The sequence below is a fragment of the Arvicola amphibius genome, chromosome 12 (assembly GCF_903992535.2).
Source record: "Arvicola amphibius chromosome 12, mArvAmp1.2, whole genome shotgun sequence".
Classification (NCBI taxonomy): Eukaryota; Metazoa; Chordata; class Mammalia; order Rodentia; family Cricetidae; genus Arvicola; species Arvicola amphibius.
This window is the reverse complement of record NC_052058.2, coordinates 165953633-165968844: the sequence shown is the minus strand read 5'-3', so window position 1 is coordinate 165968844 and position 15212 is coordinate 165953633. Positions and strand designations below refer to the sequence as shown.

At 49.5% G+C, this 15212-nt stretch overlaps 1 protein-coding gene across 2 annotated transcripts in view; it reads left to right on the top strand.

Moving 5' to 3' along the window:
• The window catches only part of Slco2b1 (solute carrier organic anion transporter family member 2B1), a 43748-nt gene that overhangs the window by 15650 nt on the left and 12886 nt on the right, over positions 1–15212 (top strand). The window contains exons 5-7 of one of the 2 annotated variants that reach the window (XM_038313768.2): positions 3036–3266; positions 3618–3716; positions 6302–6492. In XM_038313768.2, the coding sequence (XP_038169696.1) occupies positions 3036–3266; positions 3618–3716; positions 6302–6492 (521 nt within the window). Of the gene's footprint in view, positions 1–3032; positions 3267–3617; positions 3717–6301; positions 6493–15212 lie in introns of both variants that reach the window. The other variant, XM_038313769.2, reaches the window with a different exon arrangement.

Genomic DNA, 15212 nt, shown 5'->3' with positions numbered 1-15212 from the left:
GTCTGCTGTGCAGAAGCCCCTTAGGAAAAGTCTGTAGAATAAAATAACAGTGTCATACGCTGTGTCTTGGATGCCACATATGATTTGAAGCATTCCCCTTGTATTTGTACTTTTAATTTTCACAAGCATGCAAGACAGAGGAGCCAGAGAAACACCCTAGCACTTGGGAGATAGAAACAGAAAGATTGGGAGTCCAAGACTATCCTTGGCTATATATTGAGTCCAGGGCTAGCCTGAGATGCATAAGACCCTGTCTCATTTTTTTGTTGTTATTGTTGTTTGGTTGGCTGGGTTTTTGTTTGTTTTTTTTGTTTGTTTCTTTGTTTTGTTTTGGTTTTTTTTTTTGGTTTGGTTTGGTTTGATTTGTTTTTTGTTTTTTTTTATTTTTATTTTTTCTAGACAGGGTTCCTCTGTGTGTAGGTAGCCCTGGCTGTCCTAGAACTTGCACTGTATAACACTCTGGCCTCAAACTCACAGAGATCCACCTGCCTCTGTCTCAAGAGTGCTGAGATTAAAGGCATGTGCCACCATCATCTGACCAAGACCCGGTCTCAAAAAGAAGAAAAAAAAAATCAATGTTTGTCTTAGTTAGGGTTTCTATTGCTGTGAAGAGACACCTTGACCACAGCAACTTTTATAAATGAAAACATTTAACTGAGTGGCTTACAGTTTCAGAGGTTTAGTCCATTATCATCATGGCTGGACATGAAGGTAGCAGGCAGGCAGACATGGTGCTGGAGAAGGAGCTGAGAGTTAAGACATCTTGACCCACAGGCAACAAGAAGTGGTCTGAGTCCCTGGGCATGACTTGAGCATATAAGAGACCTCGAAGTCTGCCCCACAGTGACACACTTTCTCCAACAAGGTCACACCGACTCCAACAAAACCACACCTCCTAATAGTACCTTTGCCAATGAGTTTATGGGGGTCAGTTGCATTCAGAATACAACAATGCTTGAATGTGTGGATGAATATAGTAAAATTAATTAGTTAATTAAATGATAACAGGATTTTGTTGAGAGTCTAACTGAAAAGAAACCAGCCTGAGTACTCTTTTTCCTCTCCTCTTCCATCTATCCACTCATCTATCCATCATTAATTTATCCATCTAATGTTCACGTAACAGGCCTATCCTACTGCCCTCTGTACTCAGCCCTTCAGGGCCTTCAGACTTCTCTCCAGGAGGCTTCCAGCCTAGGGGAGGAGAACAACAGACAGAAAACCCAGCATGCCAGTTTCACCTTGAAAGTGTTAGGACCCGGAGGTGGGACCATGAAGCAGACATATCCTGTAAATTATGGGGAGTGGAATGGGTTCCAGTTCTGCATAGCACCTGGCTGCTTAGGAGGCAGGGAGAGTGAGCCCTTGGGGCACTGGGTAGGGGAAGAACACTTGTGGCTAGAGGGAACTACCAAGGGCAAGAGGAAGCAGCATAGGAGGAAAGGTGAACATTACGGGGTGTGGGGTTTGGCACGAAGAGGGTCCCCCAAAATGAAAAAGTACAGAAAACCTGAAGAAAGCGGAGAACCAAGCTTGGTGGCTCATACCTATCATCCTAGCCCTCAGAAGGTAGAGGCAGGTGGATTGCCACAAGTTTGAGGTCACCCCGGGGCACAGAGTGAGTTCCAGGCTGCTCGGGCTACGTTGTGACCTCTTGTCTCACATTTTCAAAAAATGCTGAGTGGATCTCTAGAGCAGAGAGGACAGTTGTCGACAGGACATCTCAGGATGCTGAGAAAGTACGACTTCCTCGTGTTTCTTTGCCCAGAACTTCCACTTTAGCAGAGAGTTTTCTGTGCAAGGTCACACTGTGTTCTCCCTGCCAGCTCCGAGCTCTTCTTGTCTGAGCCTCATTGTTCACAAGACCAGCTCAAAGGTTGCCATGACTCTAAGCTCCAGCCCTTTGCACGGTTTATCCTCTCTGTGGGAGTCATGCGTTTGTGCAGCAGGCCAGGCTGTCCGCAAGACCCCAGAGACATCCAGGGATGCTAACAGCAAATGTGAACCCCAGGGTGACTGCTGTCTGCCATGCCCACTGGGAACTAGACAGGGCCACTGCTCACTACCCCACCAGTGTCCCCATGGGGCAGAGGTTTCCACTCGGGGCCCCAGGGCCAAAGAGGGAGATGCAAGGCCAGGCTCACAGCTGGGCACCACCCAGAACTAGTCTGCGTTTAAACTCCTAATGTCTAGAGAACGTTAGTTCTGGGAGACTCACCCGAGGGGTGAGGACTAGAGAGGCAAGGGTCACACGGTGGGAGAGCCACTGATGACTTTGGCTACATGGGTCTTCCCGGTACTGGGTGTGACTCTCGGGGTTAGCTTCACACCCTGACCCTGCTGTCACAGGAGGAGGGCCACTTCAGCACAGTTGGGACAATAATAGAACGAGGGTCTCCTCAAGTTTGCTCACCAAATATTGGTCAAGGAATAAATGTCTGGTGCTAAATTAAGAAAATGTCCTTTCCTGCACTTTGTGTCCATGTCCTGAACTCAAAATGAATGAATTCCCTCCCCAAAATGAATCAAGGACATCAGAGCCCACCATGGTCTGGTGGCTTCCTGCTCTTGCCCAGCCCTGCCTGTAGCCCTGGCCTGACCCTGCTTCGTGACTTGTTGTTTGGAACATCTCATTCCAACACTGTGTGCTTTTGAGGGCCCAGGTTTGCCCTACTGTGAACTCTCCTAGGACTATCCCTTCCCTCCCCCTCTCTCGAAACCTTCTTTATTTGTCTTTCTCCACCCAGTTCATACTCCACCTTTTTTAGTAACCCTGGTCCTCCACCCAAGAGCCACCACTTTCATGACCCTTCTGAATGTCCCTACTTGGAAAGGTGACCTGTAATAAATTAAGACCAGAAATGTAAAGCCAAACTGAGGAGCCCAGTTGATTGACATGTTTCTGGTTCACAGGCCTAAATCCCCTTAGGTTTTGGGGGATCGAGTGACTTATACCCAAGCACTCAGGACAGCTCCTTACCTCTGATATTGCTCATCTTAGCTATGGTCATATTCTTATTGTCTTCCCTCAGAAGATAAGTCGCAGGACATGGAAGCTTCCCTATGCCTACCCACAACTGTGGCTCCAGCCTCTGGCCCCTCCAATGACAGTTGTTCCAGCCGCACAGAAGCCAAGCATCTTACAATGGTGGGGATCATGTTCACAGCGCAGACCCTGCTGGGCATAGGTGGTGTGCCCATACAGCCCTTTGGTATCTCCTACATTGATGACTTTGCCCACCACAGCAACTCACCTCTCTACCTTGGTAAGGATGGTCTTTTCCCTTAAGCTCTGAGAAGGGGGCCAGGCCCAGGCAGGAGCAAGAGAGGCCGAGCATGCAGATGGGCCAAGAAAATTCTGGTGAAGTCCTAGAGAGCTCCCCAACCGTGACCAGGAGACACTACTGCTCTTGGAAGACTGAGCAGGCAAAGAGCCACTTGAGGCAGGAAGAGACACGCACTGAGGGTGGTTAGAGACCCTCTGAGTGTAGGTAGGGACCCACTATGGATAGGCAGGGACCCGCGGAGGTATGTGGGGGGGGGGGCTACTGGTGATAGTCAGAGAGATGTTGACGGCAGAAGGTGCCGCAGGATCCTCACCAAGGCTTGTATTGCAGGGATCCTGTTTGCAGCTACCACGATAGGGCCCGGCATGGCCTATGGCCTGGGCAGCCTCATGCTGCGTCTTTATGTGGACATTGACCGGATGCCAGAAGGTGAGCCTGTGGGGTATACATGCACCCTCCAGGGTGCACACACGCGCTGTAGCTGACTGCTGCTCTTACAGGAACCCATCTGGGAGCCCAGCAGCAACACTGACCGTGGACAAGCCTTTTTTCTTTCATTCTCTGGGCCTCAGTTTCCTCATTCTTGAGATATCTCTATCCTCCTGTCTCCCAAGACTGTCACCAGAATCTAGTGACGTGTCAGAGATGATAAACTGTAGAGTGCCACCTTCTGAGGAGCTGTGCCCTCCTCTGTCACCACCCTCCCTCCCCTAGGCACAGCATACTGTTGACAGATCATAAAACGGACCCTCTCAGTTTATGGGGAGCACCATCTTCGGGGGGGAAAGCTTCCTAAGACCAGAGCCAAACCATACTGAGAGTTGAGAGTGGAGTTCAGTGACTCGTGTGTTCTCTTGGGTCTCTCCCAGCTGAGACACAGCCTAGGGCATCTCAAAGCCCCTTTTAGACAACAGACTACCTCAGAGTCTGAGAAACTTCCAGAGGCATCGTTTGTGAAACTACCCTCAGATCAGCCAGAGGTCAGAATGGGCCAAGGAGTCTGATTAGAGCTTGGTTTGAAGGTGGCCAGGAAGAGGTGCATGGGGCCCCAGGGCCTTGGATCCCTGTGTGTTCCAGGGGATGGGGGTCGGTGGGGTGAGGTGTTCCATTAGAGCAGGTCACTGTGGCTTCTTAGCTGCCTGGTTGTCACACCAGCATGTGAGTACCAGGTGCTCCTTCTGTCTCCTATGGCTCAGAAGTTCTGTTCCTCGCTTGGAAAGCCACCATCAACACATACATGACTGGGGGAAGGGCATTCTCCAGCTTTATTGCATGGATTCCTCCAGTCAGAACAGGTCTGGACTGTTATGCACAACCATCATGAGTAACAATTCTGCCTATATCTCTTCCTTCTAGAACACTGGACCCCAACACCAGACCTGAGCTCTGTTACTAGCCAGCCCCTTGATACCCTGAGAGAGAGGTTGTGGGAGTTGGGGTGACCTAGGCTTCCCAGCCACCTCCACTTGGAAGAAAGTGTGTATTTCCTGTCACCGTTGATATGGTCTTGGGCCACAGGGTGGATGTTGCCTCTGCGCCACCTCCTAGGTTCTTTCTTCATGGAGGATTGGAAGGGTGGGCAGTTCTTGCCTGCTGCAGGAACAGACTAGCATATGCATGAAGAGAGGAGTCAGGCTCTCTCTAGTCTGACACGGGGCCAAAGCAGACAAGAAACAGGGAAAACACTGAGTGGAGAAGCCACACCTATCCTGGCTCTGGAACTCTACTTGCTAATTGCCAGTCATGCTCCTTCGTCCCTTCCCAGAGACGGGCTCAGGATCCAGCACCTGGAGAACAAACAGGCTGTGCGAACTGCTGGTTGGTGCTACCGGCGACTTGTATTTTTATGCAGTACCTGCGAGCCTGGGTGTTGTGTAACTTTTCCTGGAGAGAAGTGAGCAAGCGTGTTTTCACCCCAGATAGGGCCATGATGACAGACCAAAGAAACAACTGAATCTTAGGCGAGCCTGGTAAGCCAGCGAGTTTGTTAGAGTTACTTAAAGGAGCGTGGAAGACACAAGGGCATCCCTGAGAGGCCACTACAGCTCGGGTGACAACACACAGAAGCTGTATCCCTGGAGTCCCCCACAGAACTTGCGGATGTCCCACCAGAGAGGCTCGTCCTGCCCAGAAATTGCTTCCTGCTTTTATAACTGTAGCAAGGGTCTCATGGAGCTGGTAATTTTCTCAGCCTCCTGAGTCTTACAATTTTCCCTTCAGAGAAAACATAAGATGCCCCCCTCTTCAGCCTTCTGCTTTGTAAGTTTTAAGGGCAGTTATGCATCATGTTCTAAATAAAACAGGCAAGGGACCAAAACCGCGGGGATGGGGCTTGTTAAAGGAACACATTCATTAGCCACCTCCCCCCCTCCCAAGCCTGTGGTCATTTGAAGCAAATCTTCAATATCACCAAATATGTCTGTTAAACTGTCCCAGTTATTTTAAACGTGCAGATCCGAAAACAAAAGCAATCCCACCCTCATTCGGTTCAGTAACAGCACGTTGTCTAATAGTGGAAATTGCAATGGGAAGCAGGAGAGGAGGAGCAAGTGGCTATAAAACCCACATCCCTCCAAGAGCTTTCCTTGTCTGTCTTTCATGGATTTTGTTTACTATTTGAGACAGGATCTCATATAGACCCGACTGGTTTTAAAGTCAATGCTTAGTCAAGTGTGACCTTGAGATTTTTGATTGTACTGCTTCCACTTCCAAGCGCCCGGCTTAGATTTTAAATTTTTAATTACATTTACTTGCTCTCTCTCTCTCTCTCTCTATCTCTCTCTCTCTCTCTCTCTCTCTCTCTCTCTCTATATATATATATATATATATATATATATATATATATATGAAACCTCACCTCCTAATGCTGTTGATACCTGTATGTCACAGTGGGAGAAACTGAGGCACTGATGTGTGAGTTATTACAGTACTCCTTGGCTTAGCGGTTGAGGGTCCTCAGAGGTAGTAATGAGAACCAGCTGTGACGTTAACACTGTCATGGTTTTCTATTCCAGGAGGTATCAACTTGACCCCCAAAGACCCCCGATGGGTAGGCGCCTGGTGGCTGGGCTTCCTCATCTCTGCTGGATTGGTGGTACTGGCTGCCAGCCCCTACTTCTTCTTCCCCAGGGAGATGCCCAAGGAGAAACATGAGCTTCACTTTAGGCGCAAGGTCTTGACTGGTACAGCCTCCATCGTCAGCAAGGTAAGCATCCTCCACATACTGGCCACAGAACCCACCATAATGCTTCCTAACAGAGGCTTCGTCCTTCCTGAGCAAGCTCCAGTGCCCCCTCCCAACAGGCCTGCCCAGTGACCATCGTAGGTCTCTTCCATGATCCAGGAGATGTGGGGCCAGAGGTAGAATGAAATGAGCGTGTTCAGTGAGCAAGCCATGGAGTCCTGCAGGGAAGGCACAGGTGTGCGGGGCTCATGCCCTCCTGCACTGGCCACTTAGAAATTCTGAAGATTCTGACCATGCTGGAAGATGCTAAAGGTGGAGATTGTTGAGTTGAGCTTGGGTCTAAGAAGAGCTCCTGAGGGAGGAGGGGTTTGAGCTGGACACACAGGCAGGAGCAGAGGGGTGAGCTGAGGGATGCTGGGTGCACACAGCCTCAGCAAACGGTTCCACAGCAAACATGAACCCGGCCCCTTCAGGCGCATGATAGGACTAAAATACACATAGAGCAGGCTGGGCTCTGCTGGGGGGGAGTCACAGCCTTGTCCAAAGTCACACGGCTGAAAGAGATACCAGGAGCTGTGAACCGCAGGGCAGGAGAGGCGATTCTAAGCCAAGGGCTCCCAATTTTCCAGGAGTTCACAAAAATATGAGGCCTCAAAGACAAGTTGATGTCAAATGAAAGAAAAATAACGAGACACAACTTACTCTGCCCCAATGCTGGGGTCTGACCCTCTTGGACCTTGAACATGTAGGGCGGGGACTCTACCACCAAGCTATGCCTATCTGGCCATGGAAACAAGCTTCAAAACTTTACGACGTAATTCCAATCTCATTAATATTTTAATACATACAGACTTGACTATATATTCAAGAAGCTTTGCGAGTTGTGTTTTCTCTTTCCCAAGCGTGTGAGGTACTTGTTAAAAACCGCAAACGTATAAATTAAGGCGCCTGCTAATAATAATAATAACTGCCCTATGTTCCGCAGCGAAAGGAATTCTGCTTCCTGTGGTGGCCTCATGCTTTGCTTCCGAGAATGCTCACTGCCGTGTGGGGGGGGGGGGGGGCTCCCTCTTAGAACAAGAAAGTTTGAGCTTGGAAGGGGACCTGGCAAAGGACATTTCTTTTTTCAGCATTTTTTTTTTAATTAAACTCCCATTAGAACATGAGTTTGAGTCTGACTACACGCAGGTCCATCTGTCCTTCTGAGCCTTGCCAACCACCTCACCCCAGGACCACACAGCTCAGGTTAGGACACCCAGCAGGGGCCAGAATCACACGACCTTTGCTGGCTTCAAGCATCCCTGGAGGGACAGGAAGCAAGGACTCCCTAGCTGCTTTACCAGGTACTGCATGCATAAAGACCCGAAGGCCAGAAGGAGCATTCGAGAGAAGCCACCGAGGTCCTGAGGCTATAATGGGAGCCGGCAGCGGAGCTCCTACGGCAGGAGAGAGCATGGATACAGGATCTGCTGCTCTGGGACAGGACTTGCCCAGAAATGATGCTGGGCTGACAGTGCCCTGCTGGCTCAGAGGCATGGGGAGGGCATTTCAGCAGAAAATGAGAGTTTGAAATCTCAGTTCTAGCTAGCTCAGGCCATGATTCAAATTCCTAGAATCTGGAGAGGAGTCCTTGGAATTAGGACTGTCACTTAGGAAGACAAGAGACTATGTGGCTAGTGACAGATACTCTGAGTTGGGCCCTATTTTTGGACACGGAACAATAGGAGTGGGTGGCTGTCTGCAGGGCTGGGTCACAGGTCAGTCACTTCCCTGTGCTTGCCGCTGTCTGTGGTGTGCATAGGCACAGAGGTCAGGTTGCTGGAGCACCATCCAGCCACCTCAGGTTCTGAGAATGAATAGTCCCGGCTGCTGCGGCCCCTGGAGTCGGTTTAGAGAGCTGTGTGCCATGAAGCCTTGGGACTCCGGTCCTGATCGTATGTCTGGCTGGCTGACTGCAACCACCCTGTCAGCTCACGGGGTTCTGGGAGGCAAGAAGCCGAGAAATTCTTAAGAAAAGATTGAAGGGCTGAGAACACAGGGATCTGCTTCCAGCAGTTCTTGGGCAATAAATATTGATGTGGGAGGGACTGATTCACTGCCTCCGTCTCCTTGAGGCTGCCAGGGCTGGCCAGGCTGCTTGCTATAAGGTTGGCTGGCCTGGCCCATGAGGGTCCCTAGTGAAGAGCGTGGAAGAGAAGGGAGTCCCGCAGGGTGAGATTGGCTGCTAGACCCTGCATGTGTCTGCCCTGAAGGGAGGGGGGATGGGTAAGAAGGAAGTAGTCAAAGCTAGACTGTTTGGAAAATGTTTTCAAACGTCCTCTCCTATACTTAGTGCCTAGGAGCCCCCTAAGTATCCTAAAGGTAAATGCAGCCATTAAAGGTATCCAAATGGCTCTGATACATAATCTAAGGCTTGTCTTATCATGAGAGGGTATAGCCTGTGCCTAATGGGTGGCCACAGATTAGACAGATCTACAGACTGAGGCTATGTCCTCTAACCGGCTCCGTGTTGCTGGGTTGTTTTTACAGGGAAGTTGAGGGAGACAGCCATACACCTGCCCTGAGGAGTGGAGGAAAGCCAGGTGCAAGGAGCTGGGTACCTAGATGGCAGCTCAGGGATGAGGGTTCGGCAGAGCAAAAAAAGGGCCTCTTGAGGGCTCCTGACAGATTTCCGGGTGCATTTCCCCCTGGGTAGCGGTGTCCCTATTCACAGCACTTTCTAGTGCTCACAGGTCTCTCAGAGAATTTGCTCTAGGGCTGAGCCAGGCACGGGGAAGGGCCTGACCGCCTGCTTTCCTTCCTGGCAGATCTCTTGCTTCTTGCATCAAGGATCCTGGCCATAGCTAGACTTGAGTGCCCATTGGGTGCCATGACCGTCTACTGGGTCCTTTTTTCAAGATAACTCTCTCAGTCTCTCTCTCTCTCTCTCTCTCTCTCTCTCTCTCTCTCTCTCTCTCTCTCTCTCTCTCTCTCTCTCTCTCTGTGTGTGTGTGTGTGTTATTCTTACAATAATTCTGAGTTTAGAATCCCAAAGTATAGGCTTAGTGTTCTGGGCTTTGTGTTTGTTGTTGAATGGTTGGGGAATCTTATTTTTTTTATTGTTTTTGTTGAGCTATACATTTTTTCCACTCCCCTCCCCTTCTACCATCTTTCCATGATCCCCATGTTCCCAATTAACTCAGGAGATCTTGTCTTTTTCTCCTTCCTGTGCAGATCCAAGTATGTCTCTCTTAGGGTCCTCTTTGCTGTCTAGGTTGTCTGGGGTTGTGGACTGTAGGTTGGTTTTTTTTTTTTTTTTTTTTTTTTTTTTGCTTTATGTCTAGAAGCCACTCACTTATGCATGAGTACATATTGTCTTTGTCTTTCTGGATCTGGGTTACCTCACTCAATATGTTTTTTTCTAGATCCATCCATTTGCCTGCAAATTTCAAGATATTATTTTTTACCACTGTGCTTTGGCTAAAGAGGCCCCATGAAAGTCTTCCTGGCATCTGAGTAGCAGGGAGAAAGGCGGGGTGGGGGATTCTTATGACGCCTGTGCCCGCTGACCCAGCTCTGCTACTTACTAACCCTGGAATCTACAACACATCTACATTTTAAAATTACTTAAGAATGAAGGAGACAAAGTCTGGGGATAGATGTCTAGCGCCTGGCACAGGCTCAGTGTGTGTGGAGGCTTATCTCCTTTCTCTACCGGGCCAGATTTTAAGGGAGAAAAGAAAACAAAACAAAACAGAAAACTACTCCCCCCACCTCCTGCCAATGTTCTTAAATGCTTTATTTTTTTTTTCCTAGTTAAATAAGCATTAGCTGTTTGGGTTTTTTTTCAAATTGATCTTTTAACAAGCAAGTAAAACGCGTACCTGTATCTGGTGTACCAAACATTTTGATCTGTGTATACCGCGTGCCTGTATCTGGTGTACCAAACATTTTGATCTGTGTATACAGGAGGCCATGGCTACCTCAAACTGTCCAGCAGACTACCTTGCATGGTTGCCTGGTGTGGACACTTAAAAATCAACTCTTTCAGCAATTCTAAGGTTTCCAACACTATGCTGGGTCTCCGTCATCATCAAGATTGCAGTAGAGTCCTCTTGATCCTGCGCCTCCTGTGGAGCTGCAGTTTGCGTGCTCCCTGCAGCAGCTCCGTAGTCCTCCCTGACAGCCCCTGGGAGCCACCGCTGCAACCTCCCTGCCCTGAGTTCCAGTTCCTTAGACTCCGCCTACAAAAATCAGTTTGCCTCTGGCTGCTTACCCGTTACAGTAAGGCACTCCGCAACCCTGACGAATGAAGGAACGCTGTTCTGTGTGAAGAACAGTTCTCACGTGGTCTTCATCCGCTCACCTGCTAATAGACTGTTGCTAATACACTTAGGCTGACTGTGAATCTCAGTCATTGTGACGGGTACTGCCGCGAATGTGGGCATGTGGCTCTCTCTAACACTAGACATTGCTCGTTCACCTGGCCATTTACGTTAGGACTTACGTTATTACAAGCCTAGGACTGTATGCACGCTCTCTCGGCAAGCAAGTCTGCCACTCAGCCAGATCCCCAGCCCTAGTCTCAGCTTTTTTTTTCTTTTTTGAGGCAAGGCTCTGTGTATTCCAGGTTCATTATAAAGCCAAAGAGGACTGTGAACTCCTGATCCTCCTACCTCCACTTGCCGTGTGCCGGGAATACCGGCAGGGGCCACCACACCTAGTTTATATGGGAGTGGGGTTTGAACCCAGGACCACTGTACTAACTGAGGTATACATCCCCAGCCCTGTTTTTAGTTTTTGGGAAGCACTTTCACACTTTTCAGCTTACACTCATTCCCATTTCCACCAGCGGTGTGCAAGGGTTCCCCTTCCACAGCCTCACTAGGGCTAGCTGCCTTTTGTCTTCTTTGTGCCAGCCACTCTTACTGGAGTGAGGTGATTGACCACTGTTTATTTGCTTTTCGGAATCGTCTTTCCTCTATACCCTGGAGAGTTTGAGACAGCTCCCACCAAACCCAGGTCTGGTGCTAAGGAAGAGTAGGAATTAAGCTGGCATTTATTCTGTTCTTCTTGCACGTTCCTGGGTTCCAGGTGTGCCTTATCTCATTGCATCTACTGCCCGCCCATGCAGCAGGTACAGTGTGTTCTTTTTCCCCCTGAGGGACTTGAGCTGCAGAAAGTAAACAGCGTAGTCGCATGACTTATAAATGCTACTGAGGTTCAGTTCCGGAAAACCTCCTCCCATGCCTGTTCTCGACTGATCAATCGATCAAGACGAAAGAGCAGCGGAAACAAATACAAGCAAAGGGTTCATGGGACGAGAGAGTAGCATGCTAACACGCGTGGAGAGTTCAACCTGGGGAGGACAAGTGAGCCACTTAGTGGTGCTCTGCTCCAGTCCTCTACCCATCCCCTTAGAGGGTCATCAGCTCTCAGGGAACCGGTGCCTGTGCCTACTTTCTGTGATGGCACCAGGTAGGCACTGAGAGCCTGCAGCCCAGCTCTGGCTCCATGGGACTGGGACCCAGCCCCAGGATGAAGCCTTCTAGGACTTTAGCTGTCCTCAGAGATAGCTTCAAGATGGCTAGAAGCCCACATCAAGTCCTATTCACAGCCTGTGTGTCCTGTAGGCTTGCCGCTGTCAGCACCAAGTCCTAAGAGAGGAAGTTCTGTCAGGATTGCTGACCTGGGCAAACCGCAGGCCAGATGGGCCACCCCAAGCTCTGCTGGATGACAACACAGTGCTTCCTGTCTGAAGAACCCACAATTAGTCAGCGCTCCTCGAAACAGATGCCGTTTGAAAGGTAGAAACAAATGGAAGCATAGGGCGTGTGAATCTGGGGCATTGGGGCTCCTGCCTGACACCCCAGAATAAAGTCCCCATCTCTTCATCTGGCTGTAGACCCCTAAGGTCTGGCCCTAGTCTATCACCTGTCTCCCGGTGCTGGCCTGGGGAGTGCTGGCTGTAGTTAAGTTGGGGTAGTAGCGCCCACAGTCTGCCCCTGATACGGGCTCCATCCACCTCCATGCCTCGGGTCATACTGTGCTCTGTATGTGTGTGTATGTATGTATGTATGTATGTATGTATGTGCTCTGTCACCTCTCCCTCCCACCCACACCTCTTCTGACAGCCCCTGAGCCCCTGCATATCTGTCTCTTCTTTCCTGTCCCCAAACCCCATCTCCGTTTTCACAACATGTACCGGGCCTGCTCTTCCATAGCTCCTTGGTAGCATCCCCCACACGGCATTGCCCTTCACCAAACAAGGGCAATAAGACGTCCAGCGTCAAACAGACAGTACCTGAGCTGAAATGACGGGGCAGGTTGAGTGCAGCCAACCGGACAGGCGTGCACACCTAAGGGCCAGCTCACTCTGTGACCTGGGCACAAAGCTCACAAGATTGCCTGCTCTCAAGGGTGAGCCTGTTCCTCCCTGGCGAGAAACGTGGGGAAGTTGTCAGCTTCTCCTACTTCCTTCCACTCCTGGCATCTTTCCCTCAGCAATTCCAGCCACACCATTCTCCCAGGATGTGACCAGGGCTACTATCTAAGGCGGTGTGTCCAAAAGAGGTTGTCAATGAGTAGACTTGTGTGAATGGTGATAAAGTCTCTAGCAACTACAGTCAAGAGTCAATGCGATGATAATTTAAACTGATAATTACAGACTTGTAATCCCAGCACTTGAGATGCAGAGGCAGGAGGACCAAGACTTTGAAGTCAATGATATATGATAGCTCATGGCTGTTGTCCCAGCACTCTGGCAGTTGAGGCAGGAGGATAACCAAGAGTTTAAGACATAGTAAGCTCTAAGGCCAGCCTGAGCTACACAGTGAGATTCTGTTTTAAAAGGAGTTCAAGGTCACCTTCAGTCAACCGGGACCACATGAGACCTGTCTCAAAAAATAAAAATGCACACAAACACACATTCCACTAGGCCTGAAATATTCCAGTTTGGGCATATAATAATATAAAGAGTTCATTGTAGCTTGAAAATATTATATATATATATGTATATATGTATATATATACTTGTGATGTATTTTAGTTGAACTAGCCATATTTTAAGTGCTCAGTCACCACATATGACTGGCGGCGGCTACCTTAGATAATGTGACTCTAGCAGGTACGGCCAACCTATAGCCCCGAGGCCCCTAGAACCCAGGATAGTGGTGAATGTAACCTAACACAAAACCTCACGTCTTAACTGTACCGCGTTCTAGGTGTGCGATGCCCATTCTTAGAGCATGTCTGCTCACATGTGAAGAAGCAGAACGACTCCCTGCCTCCTACTCTGTGCAGGTTTCAAGAAGGATAGGACAAGTCCACACATCCGAGTTCCAGCATCTCCTGGCATCTCACTCAGCTCTGCTAGCCCCTGGGGAGCTCCAGAATTCACTGCCAGACTCCAAACTCTCTCAGTCTGAGGGCTGCTTCCTAGTGTGACATCTCCTCTTGTTGTTCTTATTTTTCTTCCAAGAGCTTGGCATCAGCTGCAGCAGCTGGTGAGAGCCATCTCCAGTTCTTTTGGTGGAGATTTACCAGATGTGATCTGGCTTCAGGCCCCTGTAATAAACACCATAGCTCAAACAGAGAATGGGATAAACGCAATGCCTGATTACACAGAACCCTGTCCGGCAGGGAACAACACAGACCCAGACCTAGTGTTTATAAAATAGATATTTATTTCATGTCTATAAAAATGGATTTAATTTCTATTCTGAATTCCCAGTCTCCCAGATCATTCAGAAAGCCATCCTTGTTCTTGGTCAGGGCTCCCCCACCAAGGCAAAGCAACTCCTGAGATCTTAACCTGTGACCACTCACCGCAGAGTCCCCAACTCTACCCACAGGGGTAAGCATCGGTCAACTCTGGTCACTGTGGCAGTACCATCTGCCACCCTGGCCCATATGGTTCCCCTTGAGGCACCCTCCTGGTATGGCAGGGAGTTTGGGAAGAACGCCTCTCTGAGCCAGGTCTCCGGGGTACACGACTCCCTGCTACTAACAGAAGCTAAAGGCTGCCTGTTGTCTGCCTCGAACTCATTTCCTGCCACAGTCTTGTTTCTGTTCTTCATCACGGAGAGAACGGCAAGACCCATTAGTGCTTTCTGGCCTGCCACCACCCCTCCCCCAAAACCCAGACAAGCTGTGCCCAGCTGAAACGCAAGAAGATGAAAAGGCAAAGGCCAGGGAAGACGGCATGCCTCGATTAATGTTTGAGTCAATTGTTTCCTGAGACAGGTCAGGCTTTGGCAGCCGGTACAAGACAAGACAGGGGGGCTTGGACAAGGGGGTTCTGAAACTGGGGGAGTAAGCATGAGACTTCCTTGAAAAATGAGATGGAAAGCCGGGGCACAATGGCTCATGTGCTCAGGGACAGTGGCAGAAGGATCACTTTGCCACATTCTGAGACCAGCTTGGGCATAAAAAACAAATTCCAAGCCAATCAGAATTACGTAATAAGGCCATGCTGGCTTGTCTTGTATCAACTGGACACCAAGTTAGAGTTATTACCTGAAAGGAGAGAACCTCCATTGAGAAAATGCTTCCATAAAATCCAGCTGTATGGCGTTTTCTTAATAAGTGATTTAAAGGAAAGGGTGTTTCCACCTGAGCTGGGGCTTCTGGGTTCTGTAAGAGAGCAGGCTGAGCAAGCCGGTGGAACAAGCCAGTAAGCAGCTCCCCTTCACGGCCACTGCATCCGCTCCTGCCTCGGATCCTGCCCTGTTTGAGTTCCTGTCCCAACTTCCTCCCGTGAT